The sequence below is a fragment of the Coregonus clupeaformis genome, chromosome 40 (genome assembly GCF_020615455.1).
Source record: "Coregonus clupeaformis isolate EN_2021a chromosome 40, ASM2061545v1, whole genome shotgun sequence".
NCBI classification, from domain to species: Eukaryota; Metazoa; Chordata; class Actinopteri; order Salmoniformes; family Salmonidae; genus Coregonus; species Coregonus clupeaformis.
Window position 1 is genome coordinate 15,414,265 of NC_059231.1, and position 27,340 is coordinate 15,441,604.

The 27,340-nt window shown below is 42.1% G+C and overlaps 1 protein-coding gene across 3 annotated transcripts in view; it reads left to right on the plus strand.

Moving 5' to 3' along the window:
- Positions 1-2,460: 2,460 nt before the first annotated feature.
- LOC121554994 (von Willebrand factor C domain-containing protein 2-like) overlaps positions 2,461-27,340 on the plus strand; it is a 73,206-nt gene continuing 48,326 nt past the window's right edge. The window contains exons 1-2 of one of the 3 annotated variants that reach the window (XM_041868739.2): positions 2,461-3,546; positions 5,656-6,120. In XM_041868739.2, the coding sequence (XP_041724673.1) occupies positions 5,668-6,120 (453 nt within the window). In that variant the 5' untranslated portion in view covers positions 2,461-3,546; positions 5,656-5,667. Of the gene's footprint in view, positions 3,547-5,599; positions 6,121-27,340 lie in introns of those variants that run through there. The other 2 variants (XM_041868741.2, XM_045212091.1) reach the window with 2 other exon arrangements.

Consider the following 27,340-nt stretch of genomic DNA (forward strand, 5'->3'; position numbering starts at 1 on the left):
TAATTACACTTTTGGAAGTAGCTAAAGAAAGAAAGTCAGCAGTGAGAAAATAAATAAATGCCCACCCAGCAAATGCTAACCTGTGAGATTGAGCTATTTTTTAAATACTATTTCACTTGTTTCTGCTTGGCTGTAAACAACAGTAATGTCTGTTGAATGTTTTCCACAAGCCGAAGTGAAAGGCTAATGGACCAAGGCTTGCTGTAGGAGTGGTTAGTTGTCTGAAACAACACACCCTACCTAGCCTACCGTATAAGCCTATATGGACCAGTGTGCAGTAGTGTCACTAAATAATTGATCCACCTTGTTCTGGCTTGATGCCTTCCCAGTTGGAGTCCTGCCTTAAAGGTGCAATCTGGGAATCTGTTCAATGGTCAATTACAAAGGAAAGTGATAGGTAAGATATACAAAACCTTGCAGAGAGCATTCCCAACTTACAATCTCTTTAAAAAATATATATAAACTATTGGAACCAAGACTTCAAAAGAACTGATGTTGGCACAAGATGGAGGGAAAGTTGGAGCATAACTAATGAAATTACAGTTAACGGAAATGTACGCTTAATCCAGTAGAAACTAATGTATATAATTTATTATAATAGAGACAGAATTCACAAATTCTACAGCATAACAGCAGAGTCATGTTTAAAGTGTAAAACTAACAATGATTCAATTATCCACGCTTTCTGGGAACGCTATAAAGTCAAAAAGTTATGGGCAGAGCTAGAAAGTTGGCTGTCAGAAATATTACAATGTAAATTTACATTAAATCCGTCTGTCTGTATATTTCAAGACATGGCATATGGGGGTGTAGTGAGATACCCAACTGGCTGGATGATTCTCTTCTCATCAATCATCTTGAAAAAACATATACTAAAAACTTGGAAATCAATTAATCCACCATCATTAAAACAATGGTAAAATCTAATGATTTGTTAATGAAATATTGAAATAGCATGGGCGACATAGAAAAATAAATTGGTACAATTTAAGGCCATGTGGCAAACAATAATGCAGGCACTAGGGATGGAGGTGTGAGTATGCAGGTCTGGGCAGAGGAGATGTAGTTGTTGTGTGCGTCTGTAAGTTCATATGTGTATGTTTGTATTTGGTGTGAAAATAGTAATTAAAAAAGTGACTTGGCTACTATGGCACAGATTTTTTTTCTTCCAGATTGAAACCATCAGTGTTTCTAGGCTTCATACAATCAAACAACCAGGTCACATATAAACATATAGTGTTAGAGATGGGAGATGCTGTGATCCAGAGCTAAGAACTAAGCATGCACAGCCTGTGACTGTGGCTGCACGTCTAGCTCCTGCCCCATGGTCATGAAGAGCGGGATCTCATTCAGAAGTCACACAAGCCTGTTGGGTCTCGTTAACATCTTCAGAGGCTAACACGGAGGGCGACCATGACTCAAAGAGGCAGGAGGAAGGAGAAAGGACTGTGAGGATGTCTACTATATACACCCTGATAAATACAAGACGTGATGGTGAAGAAAATGTCATCTTGTCAAACCAACTGGCAAATTACACACTTAGGGCTGGTTTCCCAGTAGACTAATGAGCGATTTCAGTAGAGATTATCCATTTAACTTTTTATGATCAGGACTAGGTTTTGTAAACGGTGTCCGGTAAACTGGTCCATAGGCTTTGAGGGTGTAGAAGAATATGAAAACATGAAGGATAGCATCAAAAAGAGCTGTTTCTTTGCGAATTATCCATCACTATAAGACATCAACCCAGGGCTCTAACACAATTGATCCTGATTAGCCCTGATAGGTGTTATTTATACTCCATTTAAAGGAGCATGGCACTGACTCTGACAGAGAGGACAGAGACAAGGCTAGGCACACACATATGGACTTACTCACATACTCACACACACACACACACACACACACAAACACACATACACACACACACAGCATCCTACAGTACAGTACATGCTACATGCCTCTGCGTGGCTGCTGTGTCCAGTGAGGTATTATGAGTATGTTTTCACTCAGAGACCAATCCACCCTTGACATTTTACACCATGTTAGCCAGAGAGTCCCAGGGACAACCTTAGAAGAGAGCTCTAGTTATATCCATTATAGACATGAACCATACTCCTGTACTGTACAAGCAAATGCCTTGGGAGCTGAGCTCTGTAGTTTCTGTTCTCTCTTTTTCTCCCCTCGAATCGAAAATGTTGCACCTCTTTAGGTTCTCTGTAGAGCAGAATTATGCTGATCTTCAATCCTGTGAAATTACTCTGTAGTCTATTCTGAAATGAACATAATGCCACATTGTGCACCATCCTTTCTCTACACCTTGTACAATTTGTAAGTCTATTTTTCAGTTATTTCCTGCAAGAATGGTACAGTGTGTGTGATCTAGACCATATGCTACAGTAGCAGAAATAACCTCTGCGCACAGACAAATTGTGCTATCTGGTTTTGAAGCTTTCAATACAAAGTGCTCCATGTGATATTTAAGAGAGCAAACCCCATCCAGCTATTTCGTATGATTCAGTGCATTTTGGGGGGATATCAGTACAATAAAATGCCACTTCAAGTTCTTTGAAGAGTGATCTAGCTGCGCCGAACCATTTGCTTTTTCCTTCCTGGTCTGGGGAGCAATACAAGATGGGAAAGATATCCGATCTCTGCGTGCTCAGCGGGACGCTCGACTGAACAGCGACAGTGCTGAAGACACCGCTGTCTGCCGCTGTGCCCTCTTCCGCTGTCGGTGGTCCTGAAGTTAAGTGCGTCCTCTCACACTCACAGGGGCGATGAAAAGCGCCTCTATTCTGCACTCTCCTCTTCACAACATTGACCGAATAGGCGGAGGACTTGAATCGGGGCTTTTTCGCTTCAGCTTATTCAACTAACGAGAATCAAGCTATGATTGGTAGGCTACCATGTTCTCTGCTTCTTCCCAGTGAGTACGCACGAAAAAGTGTGGAAAATAAAATAATATATCTTTGGTAGGCTAAGCATTTAACTTTGACTGGAAATGCGGGGTTTAAACTTATTTTATTTTATTTATTTATTCTCCTCTTAAAGTTGCATCTTCCGGAGTTCGCGTCTACTATCATTCCAATTGCACTCGCTGCTGGATGTATGTTACAAGACAGAATTATGTTTTTGATCTACCTGCAGCATTTGGAAATTGATTGAAATGCCTATTGGCAACAATAGAGGGAAATATCATTTCGTAAAAAAATTTATAGGCTTCTTTTTCACACATCAACTGGCTATTGTTATCTTTATCTACGGGAAATAAGGGATAGTCTGAGTCATGTATCAGACTGATTTGTGTGTGCATATCACATCGCTCGCGCTGCTCGGAAGGCATCGGTACCGAAAATGGTCTCTTGTCTAACTGCTTTTACACACATCGACAGCAACTGAAGGGGGATTATATTTTTTATCTGAAGCCTGTTGGTTTTATCCAATGGTCAATCTAGAAATTATTGGATCCTTTGTTTAATCCATTCTACCGGGTTTGGATCTCTGTTGATCCCGACTCCAACTAGTGGAACCGAACATTTCAACGCGGTGAGTCTATAATGCCCAATGTATCCACCTTCCATTCACTGTAAAACTTATTCTAAAACCTCATGTATTTTTTACATTATAAACACATCTTGTTTCTATTGACATTCTGCAATTTATGTAATAAATGTAAGAATACACAGAACATTATCCAGTGTTAAATCAACACTGGTCCAGTGTCTATATGGGTCCACACTTTTCAGTGTTAAATTAACACACTGGCTAGAGGAGAGGAGAGACAGGGTGGGGGGTAGAGGGAGACAGACAGGGTGGGGGGGGTAGAGGGAGACAGACAGGGTGGGGGGGGTAGAGGAGAGACAGACAGGGTGGGAGGGTAGAAGAGAGACAGGGTGGGGGGTAGAGAAGAGGAGAGACAGGTGGGGGGGGTAGAGGAGAGACAGACAGGGTGGGGGGTGGGTAGAGGAGAGACAGACAGGGTGTGGGGTAGAGGAGAGACAGGGTGGGGGGGTAGAGGAGAGACAGGGTGGGGGGGTAGAGGAGAGACAGGTTGGGGGGTAGAGGAGAGACAGACAGGGTGGGGGGGTAGAGGAGAGACAGACAGGGTGTTAAGCCTTATTTGCATATTTCGCAGAGTGCCTTGCCATTCAGTGAATTGTAAAGTTACAAACCATGACTGTATTTGTTAGTGACAGAGACATGATTGTTGCATTCCTAAACTGTTCAGTCCTCTGGCGTTCATCAAGTGAGATCCTACGCAAATACGATATCATAAAAATGTAATTACTGAAACACTTATTTCATCAGGTCTTGTTTTGAGGGCCTCATTTTTACCTAATACGATGGCCTGAAACTCATGGTTTACAGGCCACATCAGGCCTGCAAGTCACATTATGCTGGCTTGCAACGTGATGTGTAATTCCTATTGGAATACAGTCAGAGTGGGGATATTACATTTTTTAAAATTTTATTCACCCACAACCTGCATTTAGAATGACTGCCAGGGTTGGGAAGACCAAGATAGGAGACTACACCAGGGCTTCAAACATACGGTCCAATCCGGCACATTTTAAATGACTAAAACCAAATCGAAACTGTGTAGAAATGATAATGGACCTACATTCATACAGTTTCTTGACTGTTTCCAGCTCGCTAATAATCACCGAAATGAAAGCTAGACAGTCAGAGAACATCGTAAATTTCAAAAACGACGGATAGAGGACAAATTTTGACAGTGAGGAAATTTAACACATTTTCAGTGGGGCCCTCTGGACCTCGTTGAAGATCGAATGCAGCACCCGGGGAAAAATTAGTTTGACACCCCTGACCTACACCATCTAAACTGGAACAACCATTTCAGTAAAAAGTAACATATTTTTTCACTGCCCCATAGCAAAAACTGTGGAATTGCTTGAAATTAGCTTTAAAACTGCAACATTTTCTCTTAGCAAAAAGTGTGGAATTACATTATAAAACTGCAGATTTTTCTCTCTGGACCATGGCAAAATGTGTTGAAATGCAGTAAGTTAGCGGATTTCCCCCCAAAATGGTGGGGGGGCCCATGGAAGTCAGTGCCCCGTGGTGGAAGTCGGCCCTATGGTGCAATAAATCCAAGTAACAGATTGGATTAGATTAGAAAAATGTATGTTATTTACATTTGAGTAGCATAAGATTAATTAATCAATTAATGTACATGAAAAAACATAGATATTGAAACAAACAATTCTAAAAATCAACCTGCAATAGAGCATGCTGGGAAATATGATAAAGATGGGCATGGATTTAGTTTAACACTGGTTATTAAAACCAACACTGGGGTTATTTTACACCAGTGAGTGTTAATTTAACACGAACATAATTCATTTAACACCTGGATCAACACTCGAAATGTTAGACTTTTGTGTTAACGTTGAACTTTTTCTTTAAACTGTTACACCGTATAGACACTGGACCAGTGTTACATTTAACACTAAGTGTTGAATTAACACTTGAGAATTTGCTGTGTTAGATTGTAAATATTTTCTGGGAATGTGTCCGTTGTTGTGGACACTTCTAATTGAAAATATCCCATTCCATTTGCATGATATCATCAGCATGTCTATTTTGCACCTGCACCTGCACCCACACAGCCTTGTCTCCCTTCGTGCTGCACAGACTGGGAATGGAATGGGCAAAGTAAATGCAACTTCGACCCTCTCCTTGACTGCAATAGGAATACCGCGGCGAAGGATGGGCCCTCTCTTTCCAACAACCTGCATTGTCCTCCTTGTCCTCCACGCCACCTTGTCACCAGCCTCCCTCAGTCCCGAGGATTACGTTGCGGACGAGGCAGAGCGAACTGCCAACAGCGACAACATAATTTTCGATGATTACCGGGGGAAAGTTTGCGTGGACGACAGTGGCTTCGTTTACAAACTGGGGGAGCGTTTCTTCCCAGGACACTCAAACTGCCCATGCATGTGCACTGAGGATGGGCCGGTGTGCGACCAGCCGGAGTGCCCCAAGATACACCCTAAGTGCACCAAAGTGGAGCACAATGGATGCTGTCCCGAATGCAAGGAGGTTAAAAACTTTTGTGAATACAGGGGGAAAACATACAAGATCCTGGAGGAATTTAAGGTAGGGATGTTTGGTGTTTATTGTTTTAATTTGCGTAGTCTATTGATCAGTCGTTTGTAATCATTTAAAATGTTCATTTCTCATTTGGATGCAATTGCATTTGTACCACAATACACACAATAAGCAGGTATATAATTAGTGTTGCTTAAGGTAGGCCTAATGAGCTGAATGTGACAATTGAATGTGATCAAAACAATGCAGCAATGTTGACTGCTGTTTGCCCACTCATAACATAGTAAATCCATGCCAGATCAAGAGGGTCAACTATAACTTGTATTTTGTTTTTCCCCAATGGTCTCTGCCTGTCGTAGAATCCACACAACAAATTCTTCAGTGATAACCTCTATGGGATCGGTGTCCCGCATACGGGATGGTTGAGCTAACATGCGCTAATGTGATTAGCATGACTGTTTCCAGGACATAGACATGTCTTATATGGGCAGAAAGCTTAAATTCTTGTTAATCTAACTGCACTGTCCAATTTACAGTAGCTATTACTGTGAACAAATACCATTATATTGTTTGAGGAGAGCGCACAACAACAAAAAACGTATCACGGCAACTGGTTTGATACATTCACCTCTGAAGGTTAATAATGTACTTACATTCAGTAATCTTGCTCTGATTTGTCATCCTAAGGGTCCCAGAGATACAATGTAGCATAGTTTTGTTTGATAAAATCAATTTTTATATTCAAATGTAGAAACTGGGTTCTACAGTTTGAACCCCTGCTGTCTCTGGCTCCACACCCACCCCGCCCGGCCATCTAGATGTCTGAAAGTTAGTGTATAAGCTAATGATCCATCATGTATGACATTCCTGGGAGTGTGTAAACTTCCATTTTGTATTACCATATCATTTTTGTATGTTCTCTATAGTTATGTACTTGAAAATGTATCAATTGACCAATTCGGCACATTTGGGCAGACTTCATTCAAAATAGTCCAGTATTGCAATGCTTCACTGGATCAATCTGAAACTGTGCGCACACACTGCAATATTATATTGTTTGAATTATTTATTATTTTGAATTTTAAAATAATGATGATTCACAGTGATGAATTTAGGAAAACCAAATAAAAGGACCTTAACCTTTTCAGGGTTCTTACCTAACCTTAACATTTGTGGTCCTCTGTAGCTCAATTGGTAGAGTAGTGGGTTCATTCCCGGGACCACTCATACGTAAAAATGTATGCACACATGACTGTAAGTCGCTTTGGATAAAAGCGTCTGCTAAATGGCATATTATTATATCATATTATTGCTATGTAATCAGTTTGGTGATTTTGAGTGGCAAATGACTCCAAATCCCAATTTGACGTTTCTGCTGAAGTCAAAATCTGGCGTATTAGGTAAATAAAGCGATGAGTTCATGTTGCACTATGACTATACACTGTAAAAACTGTAACTTGTTTTTAATGGTATCTTATGTTACTGTAAATTCCAAATAAACTTTAGTTTAACAGTACATTATTGTAAGGAAGTGCTTTCTTTACAGTAATGTACAGTAACATACTGTACCTTTTTTACAGTAACTTACAGGTAACTGGTTGTCAGTAATTTACCGTTAAAACAAGTTGTGTTTTTTACAGTGTAATATAATACATTAAGACAGAGTGTTAAATCAACATTTAAAGTGTTGAGTCTGTGGACCCATATTTACACCGAAACAGTGTTAAATGTTAACTCAACTTAGTGTAAAGTCCTATTCAAATACAGTATTTCCCAGAGTGCCTTGCCTTTCGAGTAAATTGTGGAATTACCACCCATAACTGTATTTGTTAGCGACAGATACATATTTGTTCCATTCATCTATTTCCAGTCCTATGGCCTTCACCAAGTGAGATCCTAAGTGAATAAGTTATCTTTAAAAATATATATTCAATACAATACCATACGTATTTCATAAGACCTTATTTTGAGGGCCTAGTTTTACCCTAATACAGGGGCCTGAAAGTCATACACATCACTTTGAACCAAAACCATGCATGTCATTATCATATTTCCCAGCATGCTCTATTGCAGATTGATTTAAAAAAAATAAAACGTTTCAATAGCTTTGAAACCATGCCTCTGTCACTAACAAATACAGTCATGGGTGGTAACTCTACAATGGTCATCTAATCAAACAAAAACAAAAACAAAAGTAATCAATCATAAACAAAATAATTGGGAGAATTAGTCTGTCAGTCAATCAGTCCGTCAGTCCATCAGTCAGTCCACAATGTGTCTGTGTCTGTGTCTTTGTGTTGTGGGCGGGGAAGGGGTCTGGGACCGGGAGAAAATTGGGTTGTTGCTGGTGTTGGGGCCAGGACTGGACTGGAAGTGGTGTTGGTGCTAGGACTAGGTCAGAAAACTGGAGACCAGGGAAAAAACAGGAACCAGGAACAAGGAACCAGGGCTGGTGCAGGGTCGGGATCTGGGTCTGTAGAGGGGAGGAATGACAACCTATGGAGCAAGCAGACACACAAGGGAGCCCTAGACCAAGAGGTCAATGGTCGTACTTCCCTGTGGCCTGCTCACTCCAGGTGAAGGTTTGATCTTTGGTCCCTCCTCCGCGCCTCATCTGGTGGTCTGGTGCTAGAAACCGGGTAGGTGATGGAACTGGGTCTGTAGAGGGGAGGAAGGACAACCTGAGGAGCAAGCAGACACACAAGGGAGCCCTAGACCCGGATGTCAATGGTGGCACTCCCCTGTGGTCCACTCGCTCCGGGTGAAGGTTAGATATTGGGTCCCTCCTCCACACCTGTTCTGGTGCTGTGACTGGGTCTGGTGCTGGAACTGGTGTTGAATCTGCAGAGGGGAGGTTAAGGTTGGGGTTAAGGTTAAGGTTAGAGGAGAGGCTGGGCATGAACCTGGTGGCAGTGGGAAAGATGTAAATGTGCAAGTCTTATGATGCAGCAAATCATGGTATCTTGTATTCAGGCCTACGCCTACTCTGTGGATTAGAAATTGACAAAATGGGATTATATTAGATAATCTGGTATGCATTTAAACATCCTTCAGGCCAAGATTCTCAAGTGTCTCAAGCATCTTGGCTGTGACAGTGGGGGGCGTAATGGATATGGCTGATTAGTAATGACACTTTGTGCTGCACAACTACAGGCACCTTGCACTTTATCAATGGGCTTGGAGATTCCAAAAGCACATTCATCAATGGCAAACTGGATGCTTTGAGCCATGGTTGGAGCTGTACCATGCTTGAGGTAGGCTGGCCTATTATACTGGCCTACTATAATGGCCTACTATACTGGCCTACTATACTGGCCTACTATACTGGCCTACTATACTGGCCTATAACACTGGCTACTATACTGGCCTACTATACTGGCCTAATATACTGGCCTATTATACTGGCCTACTATACTGGCCTATTATACTGGCCTACTATACTGGCCTACTATACTGGCCTACCATACTGGCCTACCATACTGGCCTATTATACTGGCCTACTATACTGGCCTATTATACTGGCCTACTATACTGGACTATTATACTGGCCTACTATACTGGCCTACTATACTGGCCTACTATATATATATTTTATTTTATTTTATTTTTTCACCTTTATTTAACCAGGTAAGCCAGTTGAGAACAAGTTCTCATTTACAACTGCGACCTGGCCAAGATAAAAGAGAGCAGTGAGATAAAAACAACAACACAGAGTTACATATGGGGTAAAAAACAAAACAAAAAGTCAAAAATACAACAGAAAATATATATACAGTGTGAGCGAATGTAGCAAATTATGGAGGTAAGGCAATAAATAGGCCATAGTGCAAAATAGTTAAAATTTCGTATTAACACTGGAATGATAGATGTGCAAAAGATGATGTGTAATAGAGATACTGGGGTGCAAATTAGCAAAATAAGTAACAATATGGGGATGAGGTAGTTGGATGGCTAATTACAGATGGGCTGTGTACAGGTGCAGTGATCGGTAAGCTCCTCTGACAACTGACGCCTAAAGTTAGTGAGGGAGATAAGAGTCTCCAGCTTCAGAGATTTTTGCAGTTCGTTCCAGTCATTGGCAGCAGAGAACTGGAAGGAATGGCGGCCAAAGGTGGTGTTGGCTTTGGGGATGACCAGTGAGATATACCTGCTGGAGCGCAGACTACAGGTTGGTGTTGCTATGGTGACCAGTGAGCTAAGATAAGACAGGGATTTGCCTAGCAGTGATTTATAGATGACCTGGAGCCAGTGAGTTTGGCGACAAATATGTAGTGAGGGCCAGCCAACAAGCGCGTACAGGTCACAATGGTGGGTAGTATATGGGGCTTTGGTGACAAAACAGATGGCACTGTGAAAGACTACATCCAATTTGCTGAGTGGAGTGTTGGAGGCTATTTTGTAAATGACATCGCCGAAGTCAAGGATTGGTAGGATAGTCAGTTTTACGAGGGCATGTTTGGCAGCATGTGTGAAGGAGGCTTTGTTGCGAAATAGGAAGCCGATTCTAGATCTAACTTTTGATTGGAGATGCTTAATGTGAGTCTGGAAGGAGAGTTTACAGTCTAACCAGACACCTAGGTATTTGTAGTTGTCCACATACTCTAGGTCAGACCCGCCGAGAGTAGTGATTCTAGTCGGGTGGGCGGGTGCAAGCAGCGTTCGGTTGAAGAGCATGCATTTAGTTTTACTAGTGTTTAAGAGCAGTTGGAGGCTACGGAAGGAGTATTGTATGGCGTTGAAGCTCGTTTGGAGGTTTGTTAACACAGTGTCCAATGAAGGGCCAGATGTATACAAAATGGTGTCGTCCGCATAGAGGTGGATCCGAGCGTCACCAGCAGCAAGAGCAACATCATTGATATACACAGAAAATAGAGTCGGCCCGAGAATTGAACCATGTGGCACCCCCATAGAGACTGCCAGAGGTCCAGACAACAGGCCTTCCGATTTGACACATTGAACGCTATATGAGAAGTAGTTGGTGAACCAAGCGAGGCAGTCATTTGAGAAACCAAGGCTATTTAGTCTGCCAATAAGAATGCGGTGGTTGACAGAATCGAAAGCCTTGGCCAGGTCGAAGAAGACAGCTGCGCAGTACTGTCTTTTATCGATCGCGGTTATAATATCGTTTAGGACCTTGAGCGTGGCTGAGGTGCACCCATGACCAGCTCGGAAATCGGATTGCATAGCGGAGAAGGTACAGTGGGATTCGAAATGGTCGGTGATCTGTTTGTTAACTTGGCATTCAAAAACTTTCGAAAGGCAGGGCAGGATGGATATAGGTCTGTAACAGTTTGGATCTAGAGTGTCACCCCCTTTGAACAGGGGGATGATCGCGGCAGCTTTCCAATCTCTGGGGATCTCAGACGTTACGAAAGAGAGGTTGAACAGGCTAGTAATAGGGGTTGCGACAATTTAGAAAGAAAGGGTCCAGACTGTCTAGCCCAGCTGGTTTGTAGGGGTCCAGATTTTTCAGCTCTTTCAGAACATCAGCTGTCTGAATTTGTGTAAAGGAGAAGCGGGGGGGGCATGGGCAAGTTGCAGAGGAAGGTGCAGAGCTGGTGGCCGGGGTAGTGGTAGCCAGGTGGAAAGCATGGCCAGCCGTAGCAAAATGCTTGTTGAAATTCTCGATTATTGTAGATTTATCGGTGGTGACAGTGTTTCCTAGCCTCAGTGCAGTGGGCAGTTGGGAGGAGGTGCTCTTATTCTCCATGGACTTTACAGTGTCCCAAAACATTTTGGAGTTAGTGCTACAGGATGCACATTTCTGTTTGAAAAAGCTAGCCTTTGCTTTCCTAACTGTGTATATTGGTTCCTGACTTCCTGAAAAGTTGCATATCGCGGGGGCTGTTCGATGCTAATGCAGTACGCCACAGGATGTTTTTGTGCTGGTCAAGGGCAGTCAAGTCTGAGGACAACCAGGGGCTATATCTGTTCTTAGTTCTGAATTTTTTGAATGGGGCATGCTTATTTAAGATTGAGAGGAAAGCACTTTTAAAGAACAACCAGGCATCCTCTACTGATGGAATGAGGTCAATATCCATCCAGGATACCCGGGCCAGGTCAATTAGAAAGGCCTGCTCGCTAAAGTGTTTTAGGGAGTGTTTGACAGTGATGAGGGGTGGTCGTTTGACCGCGGACCCATTACGGACGCAGGCAATAAGGCAGTGATCGCTGAGATCCTGGTTGAAGACAGTGGAGGTGTATTTAGAGGGTATATTTGTCAGGATGATATCTATGAGGGTGCCCAGATTTACAGATTTTGGGTTGTACCTGGTAGGTTCGTTGATAATTTGTGTGAGATTGAGGGCATCTAGTTTAGATTGTAGGTTGGCCGGGGTGTTAAGCATATCCCAGTTTAGGTCACCAAGCATTACGAACTCTGAGGATAGATGGGGGGCGATCAGTTCACATATGGTGTCCAGGGCACAGCTCGGGGCTGAGGGGGGTCTGTAGCAAGCAGCAACAGTGAGAGACTTATTTCTGGAAAGGTGCATTTTTAGAAGTAGAAGCTCAAACTTTTTGGGCACAGACCTGGATAGTATGATAGAGCTCTGCAGGCTATCTCTACAGTAGTTTGCAACCCCACCCCCTTTGGCAGTTCTATCGAGACGGAAAATGTTGTAGTTAGGGTTGGACATTTCTGCATTTTTGGTGGCCTTCCTAAGCCAGGATTCAGACACTGCTAGAACATCAGGGTTGGCGGAGTGTGCTAATGCAGTGAATAACTCAAACTTAGGGAGGAGGCTTTGGATGTTAACGTGCAAGAAACCAAGGCTTTTACGGTTACAGAAGTCAACAAATGATAACGCCTGTGGCGTAGGAGTGATACTGGGGGCTACAGGGCCTGGGTTAACCTCTACATCACCAGAGGAACAGAGGAGGAATAGAATAAGGATAAGGCTAAAGGCTTTAGAAAAAAAGGGGCAGATTTCCGGATGTTCTAGAATAGATTCAGGGCATTATGTACAGACAAGGATATGGAAGGATATGAGTACAGTGGAGGTAAACCTAAGCGTTGGGTAACGATGAAAGAGATAGCATCACTGGAGGCACCGATTGAGTCGGTCTCCGCGTGTATGGGGGGGCGGGACAAAGGAGCTGTCTAAGGCAGGTTGAGCTGGGCTGGGGGCTCTACAGTGAAATAGTACAATAAGAAATAACCGAAACAGCAATAAGCAAGGCATATTGATATGGGAGAGAGGCATAAAGCAATCACAGGTGTTATTCGAGAGAGCTAAGACAACAGCTGGTAATGGCGACAAAGTTTGGGCTGAGGCTAAACATATACAGGATGCGGAACCGTATAAAGGAACAGTCCAGCAGGCATCAGCTGTATAGCTGAGTTATCATAAGGTCCGTTGAACCGCAATAGGAGAGTTCAGGGGGTAGTTCGGGGTGCTGCTACAGCACTGGCGAGCAAGAGGCCCGGCGTGCGTGTGCTAGCGGGCCGGGGCTAGCAGATGGATCTTCATGGTCGACGTCGTAACGGGAAGCCTGTTGAAACCACATCAGACGATTTCGTCGGCAAACCAGTCGTGTTGGATCGGCGGAGCTCCGTGTCAACACTAGGAGGTCCCGTCCGGTTGACAGAGAGGTAGATACCCGGGAGATGGGCCTGGCTCGAGGTTAGCTCAAGGCTAACTGGTGCTTGCTATGGGGCAATGGTAATTAGCCAACGACAACAGCCATTTGGTTGCAGCTAGCTGGTTGCGATGATCCGGAGCTAGGGTCCAGTGATTCCTGCAGAAAATCCGATATGCTCTGGGTCGATAGCACGCTGTGCAGACTGGCCGACAAATTGTCCAGGCTAGAGCTAGAGCTGGCTGGTGGGTAGTGCAGGCCACAGACAATGGTGAAGACGCTAACGGTGGCTAATAGCAAGTAACCATTCGGTTGCAGCTGGACTAGTTTCAGCTTAAGGTTCTTGATAAAAGTTTTAAAGAAATAATAGAATACTTTCCACGTTGGGTGAGGCGGGTTGCAGGAAAGTATATTTAGTTAAAGAATGAAAAGTAAAAATTGAGAAATGTACAAAATAGACACACAAAAAAAACGGTCTATTTACACAAGGACACACAAAAAAACACGACCGCACTGCTACGCCATCTTGGATTGGATGGCCTACTGGCCTACTATACTGGACTACTATACTGGCCTATTATACTGGACTACTACACTGGCCTACTTCACTGGCCTACTATACTGGCCTACTATACTGGCCTATTATACTGGCCTACTATACTCTCCTACTATACTGGCCTATTATACTGGTTAAAATCTACCCATACCAAGGCCTACTCTAAGGCCTGAACTGGGCTGATCTATTTATATGATGATTAAACATGGCAATTAGTCATGTTGGAGTCGGACATTACATGATGGAAGAGGCTGAAGCACATTGTCAGCGTTGGAGGGGTAGTTAACGTTGGAGGGGTATGCGTCAGTCGGGTGAGAGCCAGATAAGATGGCATAGTCATTTATTTATTGTTCTGTAGTTGCCATGGCACCAGCCTAAACAGAGAGCAGCCTTAACAGAGAGCTAAAACAGAGAACTCCTGTAAATATGTACATGTTTAATTATTTGTTAGAGTTTTATTTTTTTATTTTTTATCAGCTGTTTTGTTTTTGATAATGTTGAATTTTATTGCATATATCTGGTGGTTTTGACCCACAGATTTGCAGATAGACTATAGTGGCAGGTAAACTATTTTTGGCTTGGTTAGCTAGCTAGCTAGCTTGCTAATTGTTTTTGTTCGAATGATGCATCTGGAAAATGTAACAGCTTTTTTGTTTCACCTGGCTGCTGGTTCCTGATCTTTTGAAAACATCAATTGAAGAGTCACCTGAAGCCTGAGAAGAATGGGAGATGCAGTAAATTAATGCAGTGCTGAGGCAGAGGGCGTGTAGTGAGGATGACTGGCTAGTACTCTGAACTGTGTGTGGTGAGCTTTCTGGCACCCAGAGCTGCTGAGGCATCACCCAACTGGTTGCCATACATTGTGAAGGAGGAGAAGTCCAGTAGCTACATGACTCTACATGACTGGTTCCCAGAGTAGCCCTTTACATGATCGTCACCAGACTCTTCATCAGCCATCTCCCTGACCAACCTTCCTCTGATCAAGCCATGAACTGGCTTATAAACATGACCTATACTATTGTGCTGCTCATCATTTTCACTTGCATAGATAGACCCATTTTTCACTCACACACGGTTGCCTATATCCCCCAGCAGTGTTTAATAGAACTCTGCCGGATAATGCAGCAATCATTCTAAGCATGAGAAGGAATTGTACCAACTTTTATCTCAGAACATATCTTTTTGACCTGTCACAGTGACAGGAGGAACACCTGGGGGATACACGATGAGTTGAATACAGTACAGTAGCTCTGACATGACAAACATAAACAAAACCATGCAGAGATATGCCCTGAATAGTAATGCTATTGTGAATGTAATACCTTTTTTTACTGATGTGAAATAGGAAATGTTATATTAGACACCGTAGGCTAGCTAATCCCATGATGCCTCCATAATCTGCTGTTAGAGCATTGTTTTTCTCTCTCTGTCAATAAAACACAATATACACTATTTACAGGGTTCATGTTTGTTATTATAAACTGGGTGGTTCGAGCCCTGAATGCTGATTGACTGACAGCCGTGGTATATCAGACCGTATACCACCGGTATGACAAAACATATATTTTTACTGCTCTAATTACGTTGGTAACCAGTCTATAATAGCAATAAGGCACCTCAGGGGGTTGTGGTATATGGCCAATATACCACGGCTAAGGGTTGTATCCCAGGACTCCGCGTTGCGTTGTACATAAGAACAGCCCTTAGCCCCTTCAGGCCTTATTGCTTAATTATAGTGTAAAGAAACATACCAAACCTTATGAGTAGAGGAGAGTATCATATAATTCCTAGTATATTTTGTGTAAATTAATCTGGTGTGGATGTGTATAGATTGCATTTGGATTACTGTTACAGTGCTATTTGGGTTGTTAATTTGGATTTGTTATGACATTTCTTGATTTCTTGTTGTTCTTTCTGTTTCTGTTTTTGTTTTTTTATTGATTATTTGTGTACCTGTTTGACAGTTTACTGCATTGTTAGGAGCTAGTAACATAAGCTTTTCACTGTACCTGCTATAACATCTGCTAAACTATGTACGCGACCAATAAACTTTGATTTTGATTTGAGTAAAAGTTTTAGAACAAATAGTACAATTTAAAATTAGGCCAATTATATAATATAATTATTTGAATTACTCCGATAGCGAGTCGTGGCACACACCTTTCACATTGTGCATTATTTTCCATAGAACGCATAGAGCCCCGAGTTGATTATCCTGCTTATACCACGGCTATAATTTAACACCAGTGCTGCCAACTGTCACGTATTGAGCATGAGACACACGCATTTGACCCTCTTCTCACGCTCACATGCCACACCTCTTATTTCGAACGGATTGAAAAAAGTACTGCTTTTATTTTCTAATTAATCCAGTTAATTCAGTGCGTTAACTTTTAAACTGTTCCTCCAAATCGTTTTGAGATGAAGCATATGCGCCTGCAATTCTACGTCACAAGGATTGTAACAGCGGAAGATCCATCATTTTCCTGCAACATCAGTGTGAACCGCAGCAGATTGAAGCTTGTGATTGGTTTATTAAGGGTCCGGGACCAAGGTGATTAGATGTGCGTTTGCAAAGAAATGCCCCTCGCGATTAGAGTGGAACAGGTGGGAAGGGTGCAATTGTGGCCTGCATTTCGGGGGGTTCTTGCAGATGCAGGAATGCCCACATGCAGAAACGCCCGGAGTTGCGAGCTGCTGTTGCGCAGTGTTGGATCAGGCAGCCACGGCAGACTGGACAGGTACTACTGAACAAAGTTTATGAACAAAATGTTGTTTTGTACATAATTTTCAACAAAATGATTTGCTGTCACTCCTGTCCCTGTAGCAAAATTCTTCCTTTTGACAGAATGTGATACTAGTGATTTCATCCACCACTTGCAAGAGCCCAGATCCATAGGCTACAAAAATTCACCTTTTTTGGACATTGGCAATTTATCACTAGGTTCATTAGGCTGTAACATCGAAAAGGTGGCATTCAGCAGGAATTTTGGTAGGGTGACCTGATTTGTTTAAATATGAAAATGATTTTGCCCAAACAGATTATGAACCCATATGTGTAACTGATTCTAGTGGGGGGACAATACATTGAAAGATAATTTGGGTTGGATGTAGGGGCAGATTTAGGCTATGTCATTGCGTTATTTTATGGCTGGTTATGACACCTACGAAAGAGTGTCAAAACCCACAAAACCCACCACGGTAGTAATTTTATGGCTGATTATGACCCAGGAGCAGATTTCAAGAGCAGTACAAGACACCCTCTTTTTGACTGATGACTATCATAAGGGCATGTATGCGAGAGGCCTATCTGGTTTATGGGATAATGATGGTCATAATGCTTCTTGAAAGTGTCATAAAGTGTATTTTCTTAGTCCAAGTAAAGTGACACAGGATGGTCAAAATGCTTCTTGACAGTGTCATAAAGTGCATTTTCTACAAGTTATTTGAAATACGATGGAAAAAAACATGACTGTAAAGAATTCATTACAACAACAAATCATTTATGAAATGTGGGTTTTGACACTCTTATGTAGGTGTCATAACCAGCCATAAAATAACGCAATATATGTCACAACAGGTGTCAATATATGGGTAATGTCAGCTGTTATGACATAATAGTATGACATGGTTGTGACCGTGTCATAGGTGTTATGACGCTGAGTGTCAAGTAAAGTGTTACCAATTTGGGTACATTTTCTTTGTAATTTATTTTGTCTTTCACAATTGCTGATGCAAGTCATTAGAACAATTTCCATCCCCTACAATGGGCAAAAATATATAATAATTAGTGTGCAAGAACACTACTGTTATTCCTCATACTTTTATTATATTATTTGTCTTTGAAAGCATTTATGGACAGTGTTGAATCAAGGCTACATAAAATGGCTATATTGAAACTCCCCATTCCTCAATTATCACTTTTTGTCATTTTATTATTGTGCACAAGCTGCTAGGTGAAAATGGTAGGCGTACTGTAAATTCTAAAGATCTTGTCTATGTAAAGTAAGATGATGGCAAGTTTTGCAAATCAGCCACAACCACCTGAAGATTGATATTCATTAGATTTTAGATGTGGGGTAATTTATAGAAATCAAATATCACATGAACATATTCAAACCCAGAGGATTTGGGAAACATAGATCAGGGGTGGCCAACCCTCTTGGAGACCTACCTCTAGGCAGGATTTTCTACGGTCCTATATTAAAGGGATAGTTCACCCAAATTAATTACATATTTACATTTTTGTTCCTTATGGACAAGGAGAGACTGCAATCAGCCTATGGTTAGCCACTGCCACCAATCATTAATATTAGTATTTTCTAACCAAAAACAAATATAATTCAATGTCCCCAAGTTAGCATACTCTAAATCTCATGCCCAAATAATCTCAAAGTAGCTTCAAACCATGTGGTAAAGTATTGTGTGTTTTCAGCGTTAAAATAATCTGTAATACATCTGACCTGTGAATTGTAAACATTTTTATTCCACCCTGGTCATGGAGGTTAAGCCATGTTTTTTCTTTTATGGGGGGGACCCTCAGACTAGGGGATGGAGCAATTGACATTCACAATAGGAAATGTAACTCCTAGCTATCTTCAAAAGTTGGCAGCCATGTTTACCCCATTTGCCACTAGAAATATGTTCATTTGCCAGTATAAATGTGTTCAACATCTGCTGAAGTAGCTAGTAAGTTTAATAGATATCTACAGTAGTTGCCTGGGTAACCAAACAAACCAACAGACTTGCTAGCTTAGCTAACCACACCATCCCACTGGGCACATACCAATGGTTTACAGTATATATACACTAGATGACTAATTTGGGGGTGCTGTGTTGAAGCCACCATGCCTCCATCTTGGCACTCCCCCACCATTGTAAAAAATATTTTGGAAGCTATAGAAACGCATTTATTAATGTCTACATTCGTTTTTGCCACATTTATTCTATTACAGACACCATAATGTATATTTAAAATATATATGTTTAAAAATCCTTAAAGTATAATTTTTTGAAATGACTAATGTTACTGTCCCCACAACAACATAAAAATACTTAAATACATTAATTTTGTCCTTGAAACATTTAATTTAATGGATGACTGCCAATATGGCCAACCAGTGGCTTTAATTAAAGCCTCTCAATGGCCAATTCATACACTATATGGCCAAAAGTATGTGGACACCTGCTCATCGAACATCTCATTCCAAAATCATGGGCATTAATATGGAATTGGTGCCCCCTTTGCTGCTATAACAGCCTCCAATCTTCTGGGAAGGCTTTCCACTAGATGTTGGAACATTGCTGCAGGGACTTGCTTCATTCAGCCACAAGAGCATAAGTGAGGTCGGGCACTGATGTTGAAGGATAAGGCCTGGTTCGCAGTCGGCGTTCCAATTCATCCCAAAGGTGTTCGATGGGGTTGAGGTCAGGGCTCTGTGCAGGCCAGTCAAGTTCTTCCTCACCGATCTCGACAAACCATTTCTGTATGGACCTCGCTTTGTGCATGGGGGCATTGTCATGCTGAAACAGAAAAGGGTCTTCCCCAAACTGTTGTCACAAAGTTGGAAGCACAGAATCGTCTAGAATATCATTGTATGCTATAGCGTTAAGATTTCCCTTCACTGGAACTAAGGGGCCTAGCCCGAACCATGAAAAACAGCCCCAGACCATTATTACTCCTCCACCGAACTTTACAGTTGGCACTGTGCATTTGGGCAGGTAGTGTTCTCCTGGCATCCGCCAAACCCAGATTCATCCGTCGGACTGCCAGATGGTGAAGCGTGATTCATCACTCCAGAGAACGCGTTTCCACTGCTCCAGAGTCCAATGGCGGCGAGCTTTAGACCACCCCAGCCGACGCTTGGCATTGCGCTTGGTGATCTTAGGCTTGTATGCAGCTGCTCAGCCATTGAAATCCATTTCATGAATCTCCCAACAAACAGTTACTGTGCTGATGTTGCTTCCAGAGGCAGTTTGGAACTCGGTAGTGAGTGTTGCAACCGAGGACAGATGATTTTTATGCACTATGCGCTTCAGAAACTCGCCGGTCCCGTTCTGTGAGCTTGTGTGGCCTACCACTTCATGGCTTAGCCGTTGTTGCTCCTAGACGTTTCCACTTCACAATAACAGCAATTACAGTTGACCGGGGCAGCTCTAGCTGGGCAGAAAGTTGACGAACTGACTTGTCAGAAAGGTGGCATTCTATGACGGTGCCACATTGAAAGTCACTGAGCTCTTCAGTAAGGCCATTCTACTGCCAATGTTTGTCTATGGAGATTGAATGGCAGTGTGCTCGATTTTATACAGCTGTCAGCAACGTGTGTCACTGAAATAGTCAAATCCACTAATTTGAAGGGGTGGCCACATACTTTTGTATATAATTTATAATATAGCATCTGCAATCCAGGGTTTATATACAGCATTTGCACAGACGTCAGTTCAATGTATTGTTTTGATTTACAATTGGTTGAGTTGTCAACTAATGTGAATTCAACGTGAATTCAACAAAACAATTTAAAAGTTGGTTGAAAAAAAGATTACATTCCCTTACGTTCATGACTTTTTGCAAATTCAATCAGTTTCCTACATTGATTCAACGTCATCACACTGCATACTTAGCGAGTACCACTTCCTCCGTATTCAGTCCCTCCAGGATTCCGCGATTCTCTGATTGCATAATTCAATGCAAAATCAACCAATCAGCCCATATTATGCGAGAGCTCGCAATTTTGACCAATCCCCGCACTTTTAGCGCATAAAAGGGTCCAATCAAAAGCGGGTTCGTAATTTTTACCAATTACTGAATTGTTACCGTGGAAAATGGCCCAATCCAACCACACGTCAACAAAGTTTTTTCCCCCTGGCCTATCAGCGTATTCATGTGCGAAGTTGAAGGCTGATAGGCAGTACAATGGACAGAAATCAATCTCAGACCATGCAAATGTTTTACATGAAAGTCGGGGGAAATTGTTTTGCACTCCGTGCAACGTTGTGCTGGAACACAAGAGAAAGTCAACAATCAACAGTCACTTCGAATCAGCAAAGCATATGAGAATGTCAGAACAGTTCCCACAGCAGCGGCAGATCACCATGACAGATCACCATGACTGAAGTGGTAGCAGGGAAGACTGTCGCAAGCGCTGAAAGAATCAAGGTGAGTGGCGTTTTACTCAAACTTTTACTCCGCTAAGCTTGGCTTTAGTAGGGTGGTCGGCACTTTGCTCTCCCCAGTCTGTCAATGGAGAGCGCTGCTCAAAGCACTGAGTGCAATTTGTCAGCTTTGCCGTTTTAAACTCTCTGTAAAACTTAATACGGATCACGAAAGCACAATCTTTCTGGATGTTTTAGAAATGGTAATAGTGTTTTAAAAGTACATATCAACCACAATACTTTATTTTTACGTGTTCTGTTCTTTATCTCCCTTACGACCCCTTCAGAAAAAATCACAATCTCAAGTATTTTGAAGACAATTTATGCGAAAGTAATATCGATCCTCAAATTGAAAGTGATTGATCAGCTTCAAATCTATTTATTTTTTTTGAGAGAGAGAGAGAGAGAGAATGTGAGTGGGAATGGGAATGGGATCTCGTGTTGATAGCAAGCCCCAAGCCTGATGGAGAGGTGTGAACGTGTGAGTGGATTATGACACACGGATATATATTTTATCTAATTAATTGGTGCAATTGTTATTTTTCAGATTTGTGAAGATTGGGTACGCACTTGCACAGCAGTCAACATGCCCCTTTCCAAAAGTGTTCACCCCACAATGAGGCAGTTTCTGAAGGAGAAAGTCATCATTGGAGGTGCCATCCCTGGATACCACCAGCTACAGGAAAAGTACTTGGGAGATGTCTACCTGAAGGTGAAGGAAGAACTCAAGCAACATCTTGCAGAGAAGCCAGTGGCTGTCATCTTTGATGAAACTCCAGATGTTGAAGGAAGATGTGTACTAAACATCCTCATCGCACCAATTGAAAAGGATACCTTGGGGAAAATTCTTGTTTACCTCGCAGAGACATTGTTTCTGGAGCAGTGAAACCATTCAACAGTTTCCATGGCGGTGGTGAAATGTCTACAAGACCATAATATCTCCAATGATGACTTCATTGTCTTTGACACAGACAATACTGCGTACATGAAGAAAGCCTACAAAGCTGCACTTCAGTCATTGTTCGCCAATTCCCTGCACATAACATGCATGGCTCACATCATGAATCTGATAGGGAGTGCTTTCCGCAAACCTTTTGATCAGCTGAACGCAGATGTTTTACCAGGCAGGAGCACGCAAAAGAAGATACCTTACCTTCCTCACCACCAAACTGGCAGGACGGAAGAGAGCAACTATGGCTCCAAATCCATGTGCAACACGCTGGAACTCATGGCTCTCAGCAGTGCAGTACCACTCAGAGCAGTTTGGCCTCTACAAGAGGTTCATAGAGATGGAAATATAGGTATAATTAAAATCTACATGCATTCTACAATTGCTTAAGTCATTGTCATTTACAGTTGAAGTCGGAAGTTTACATACACCTTAGCCAAATACATTTAAACTCTGTTTTTCACAATTTAATCCTATAAATTAATTTCCCTGTCTTAGGTCAGTTAGGATCACCACTTTATTTTAAGAATGTGAAATGTCAGAATAAGAGTAGAGAGAATTATTTCTTTCAGCTTTTATTTCTTTCATCACATTCCCAGTGGGTCAGAAGTTTACATACACTCAATTAGTATTTGGTAGCATTGCCTTTAAATTGTTTAATTTGGGTCAAACATTTCGGGTAGCCTTCCACAAGCTTCCCACAATAAGTTGGGTGAATTTTGCCCCATTCCTCCTGACAGAGCTGGTGTAACTGAGTCAGGTTTGTAGGCCTCCTTGCTCGCACACGCTTTTTCAGTTCTGCCCACAAATGTTCTATAGGATTGAGGTCAGGGCTTTGTGATTGCCACTCCAATACCTTGACTTTGTTGTCCTTAAGCCATTTTGCCACAACTTTAGAAGTGTGCTTGGGGTCATTGTCCATTTGGAAGACCCATTTGCGACCAAGCTTTAACTTCCTGACTGATGTCTTGAGATGTTGCTTCAATATATCCACATAATTTTCCTTCCACATGATGCCATCCATTTTGTGAAGTGCACCAGTCCCTCCTGCAGCAAAGCACCCCCACAGCATGATGCTGCCACCCCCGTGCTTCACGGTTGGGATGGTGTTCTTTGGCTTGCAAGCCACCCCTTTTTCCTCCAAACTTAACAATGGTCATTATGGCCAAACAGTTCTATTTGTGTTTCATCAGACCAGAGGACATTTCTCCAAAAAGTACGATCTTTCTCCCCATGTGCAGTTGCAATCCGTTGCCTGGCTTTTTTAATGGCGGTTTTGGAGCAGTGGCTTCTTCCTTGCTGAGCGGCCTTTCAGGTTATGTCGATATAGGACTCGTTTTACTGTGGATATAGATACTTTTGTACCTGTTTCCTCCAGCATCTTCACAAGGTCCTTTGCTGTTGTTCTGGGATTGACTTGCACTTTTCGCACCAAAGTACGTTCATCTCTAGGAGACAGAAGGCGTCTCCTTCCTGAGCGGTATGACGGCTGCGTGGTCCTATGGTGTTTATACTTGAGTACTATTGTTTGTACAGATGAACGTGGTACCTTCAGGCGTTTGGAAATTGCTCCCAAGGATGAACCAGACTTGTGGAGGTCTACAATTTATTTTCTGAGGTCTTGGCTGATTTCTTTTGATTTTCCCATGATGTCAAGCAAAGAGGCACTGAGTTTGAAGGTAGGCCTTGAAATACATCCACAGGTACACCTCCAATTGACTCAAATGATGTCAATTAGCCTATCAGAAGCTTCTAAAGTCATGACATCATTTTCTGGAATTTTCCAAGCTGTTTAAAGGCACAGTCAACTTAGTGTATGTAAACTTCTGACCCACTGGAATTGTGATACAGTGAACTATAAGTGAAATAATCTGTCTGTAAACAATTGTTGGAAAAATGACTTGTGTCATGCACAATGTAGATGTCCTAACTGACTTGCCAAAACTATAGTTTGTTAACAAGAAATTTGTGGAGTGGTTGAAAAACAAGTTTTAATGACTCCAACCTAAGTGTATGTAAACTTCCGACTTCAACTGTATATCATTGTAATTATGCAGAAAAAAGTGGCCTACATTTTTTGTAAGCCATGATGGCATTTCACAGTGAGTATAAGTAATATTTATTATGTTCCATTCATAGGTGTGTGGCCGAAGTTCACCACAGTCTGTAGAGAAACTCCATAAGATGCTACAAGACCAAGAGCTGGATCAGTCGCTGCAGATTCAGCTGAACATCATGGCAGACAAGTGCAAAGTCATCCTGCAGCTTCTCGACATCTTCCAGAGCAGACGCCCCATGACAACAAAGATCTTTCACTATTTAGAGGATTTGCAGATTAACATTGCAGCCAACAAAGAACTACAGTATGAGGCTTGTTCACACTACCTTGACGCAGTGAAAACAAAAATCTTGAGCACTGTTGAAGTGGCATTCAGCAATGCAGAGGGAAAACTTACAAAGTACATGTCAGATGGACAGCCTGCCATGGAGTTACTCCAAGAAGTTAGTGTTTGATCCACGTCACATTGCGTTTATGGATGACAGTGTCCAGCTACAAGGCTATTCCAGGCTTCAGTGAGGTACCGAGAGATGAACTGGATACCTACTTGACCAATGTAGGAACAGCAGCACTGAGAGCCACAGTGAGTGGGGTGGTGGATTTGGATATCTTCTGGGATGGACTTCAAGAGAGACTTCCTGTGTTGAGCACCCTGGCCAAACGCTACAAAGATGCAGTCTCAAACTCAGCTGATAATGAGCAAAACAACAGTATCTACTAGCTTGTGTTGTCCAGCCGTAGGCGATCAACCTCTAACAACAACCTACAAGCCTTGGTCTTCATGTACCACAACCAACGACTCTGCAGTGGAGCAATTGATATGGAGGAGGATAGGGAGGATTAAATGGAGGATTACATTGAGATATAGGCCTAGATGAGCTAGGCCCTTGGTCACCCCCCACCTCTCGTTATGTTCAGTAAAAGAGCTGTGTTTGTTCAAAAAAAGAAACTTTGTCTCTAACTGTTTTCATGGAAGATGAACTTGAGATATAATATGTCTTAATTGCAGATTGGACCCCAGGTGTTTATTTTGTCCTAGTTTAATCTTTTTATGTTGGAACTCTGAGCTAGCTTCCACCCCTTTTTTGTTCAGAAAAATAGCTGTTTGTTCAGGAAAATAAACAAAATTGAGCATTTTAAATGTTTCTAATTGTTTTTGTATTATGTATTCTGCTTAAAATCGTCCTAAAACTGAGCACATATTACTTTTTATTGCTTTATATGAAATGAACGTGAAAAAAAACATCGCAGAATTTCAGAAAAGCTGCTGCAAAATCAAGTATTTTTGGCTGCAGAAATCACACAAAAATGTCTCCTGAATCGGCTTACCAGTCAGCGCCACGCGAAAAGATAGCTACAGTGCCTTGCAAAAGCACTCATCCCCCTTGGGGTATTTCCTATTTTGTTGCATTACAACCTGTAATTTAAATTGATTTTTATTTGGATTTCATGTAATGGACATAGACAAAATAGTACAAATTAGTGAAGTGAAATGAAAAAAATTACTTGTTGAAAAAAATTCTAAAAAATAAATAACGGAAAAGTGGTGTGTGCATATGTATCCACCCCCTTTGCAATGAAGCCCCTAAATAAGATCTGGTGCAACCAATTACCTTCATAAGTCACATAATTAGTTAAATAAAGTCCACCTTTGTGCAATCTAAGTGTCACATGATCTCAGTATATATACACCTGTTCTGAAAGGCCCCAGATTCTGCAACACCACTAAGCAAGGGGCACCACCAAGCAAGCGGCACCATGAAGACCAAGGAGCTCTCCAAATAGGTCAGGGACAAAGTTATGGAGAAGTACAGATCAGGGTTGGGTTATAAAATAAAATATCAGAAACTTTGAACATCCCACGGAGCACCATTAAATCCATTATTAAAAAATTGAAAGAATATGGCACCACAACAAACCTGCCAAGAGAGGGCCGCCCACAAAAACTCACGGACCAGGCAAGGAGGGCATTAATCAGAGAGGCAACAAAGAGACCAAATATAACCCTAAGGAAATGCAAAGCTTCACAGCGGAGATTGTAGTCCATAGGACCACTTTAAGCCATACAGTCCACAGAGCTGGGCTTTACGGAAGAGTGGGCAGAAAAAAACCATTGCTTAAAGAAAACAATAAGCAAACACGTTTTTTCGCCAAAAGCATATGGGAGACTCCCCAAACATATGGAAGAAGGTACTCTGGTCAGATGAGACTAAAATTGAGCTTTTTGGCGCAAACCCAACATCTCTCATCACCCCAAGAACAACATCCCCACAGTGAAGCATGGTGGTGGCAGCATCATGCTTTGGGGATGTTTTTCATCGGCAGAGACTGGGAAACTGGTCAGAATTGAAGGAATGATGGATGGCGCTAAATACAGGGAGATTCTTGAGGGAAACCTGTTTCAGTCTTCCAGAGATTTGAGACTGGGACAGAGGTTCACCTTCCAGCAGGACAATGACCCTAAGCATACTGCTAAAGCAACACTTGAGTGGTTTAAGGGGAAACATTTAAATGTCTTGGAATGGCCTAGTCAAAGCCCAGACCTCAATCCAATTGATAATCTGTGGTATGACTTAAAGATTGCTATACACCAGCGGAACCCATCCAACTTGAAGGAGCGGTTTTGCCTTGAAGAATGGCCAAAAATCCCAGTGGCTAGATGTGCCAAGCTTATAGAGACATACTCCAAGAGACTTGCAGCTGTAATTGCTGCAAAAGGTGTCTCTGCAAAGTATTGACTTTGGTGGGGGTGAATAGTTATGCACGCTCAAGTTCTGTTTTTTTGTATTTTTCTTGTTTGTTTCACAATAAAAAATATACAAAGTGGTAGGCATGTTGTGTAAATCAAATGATACAAACCCCCCAAAAATCAATTTTAATTCCAGGTTGTAATGCAACAAAATAGGAAAAATGCCAAGGGGGGTGAATACTTTCGCAAGCCACTGTATTTGATGGCGCAAGTGCACAGCAA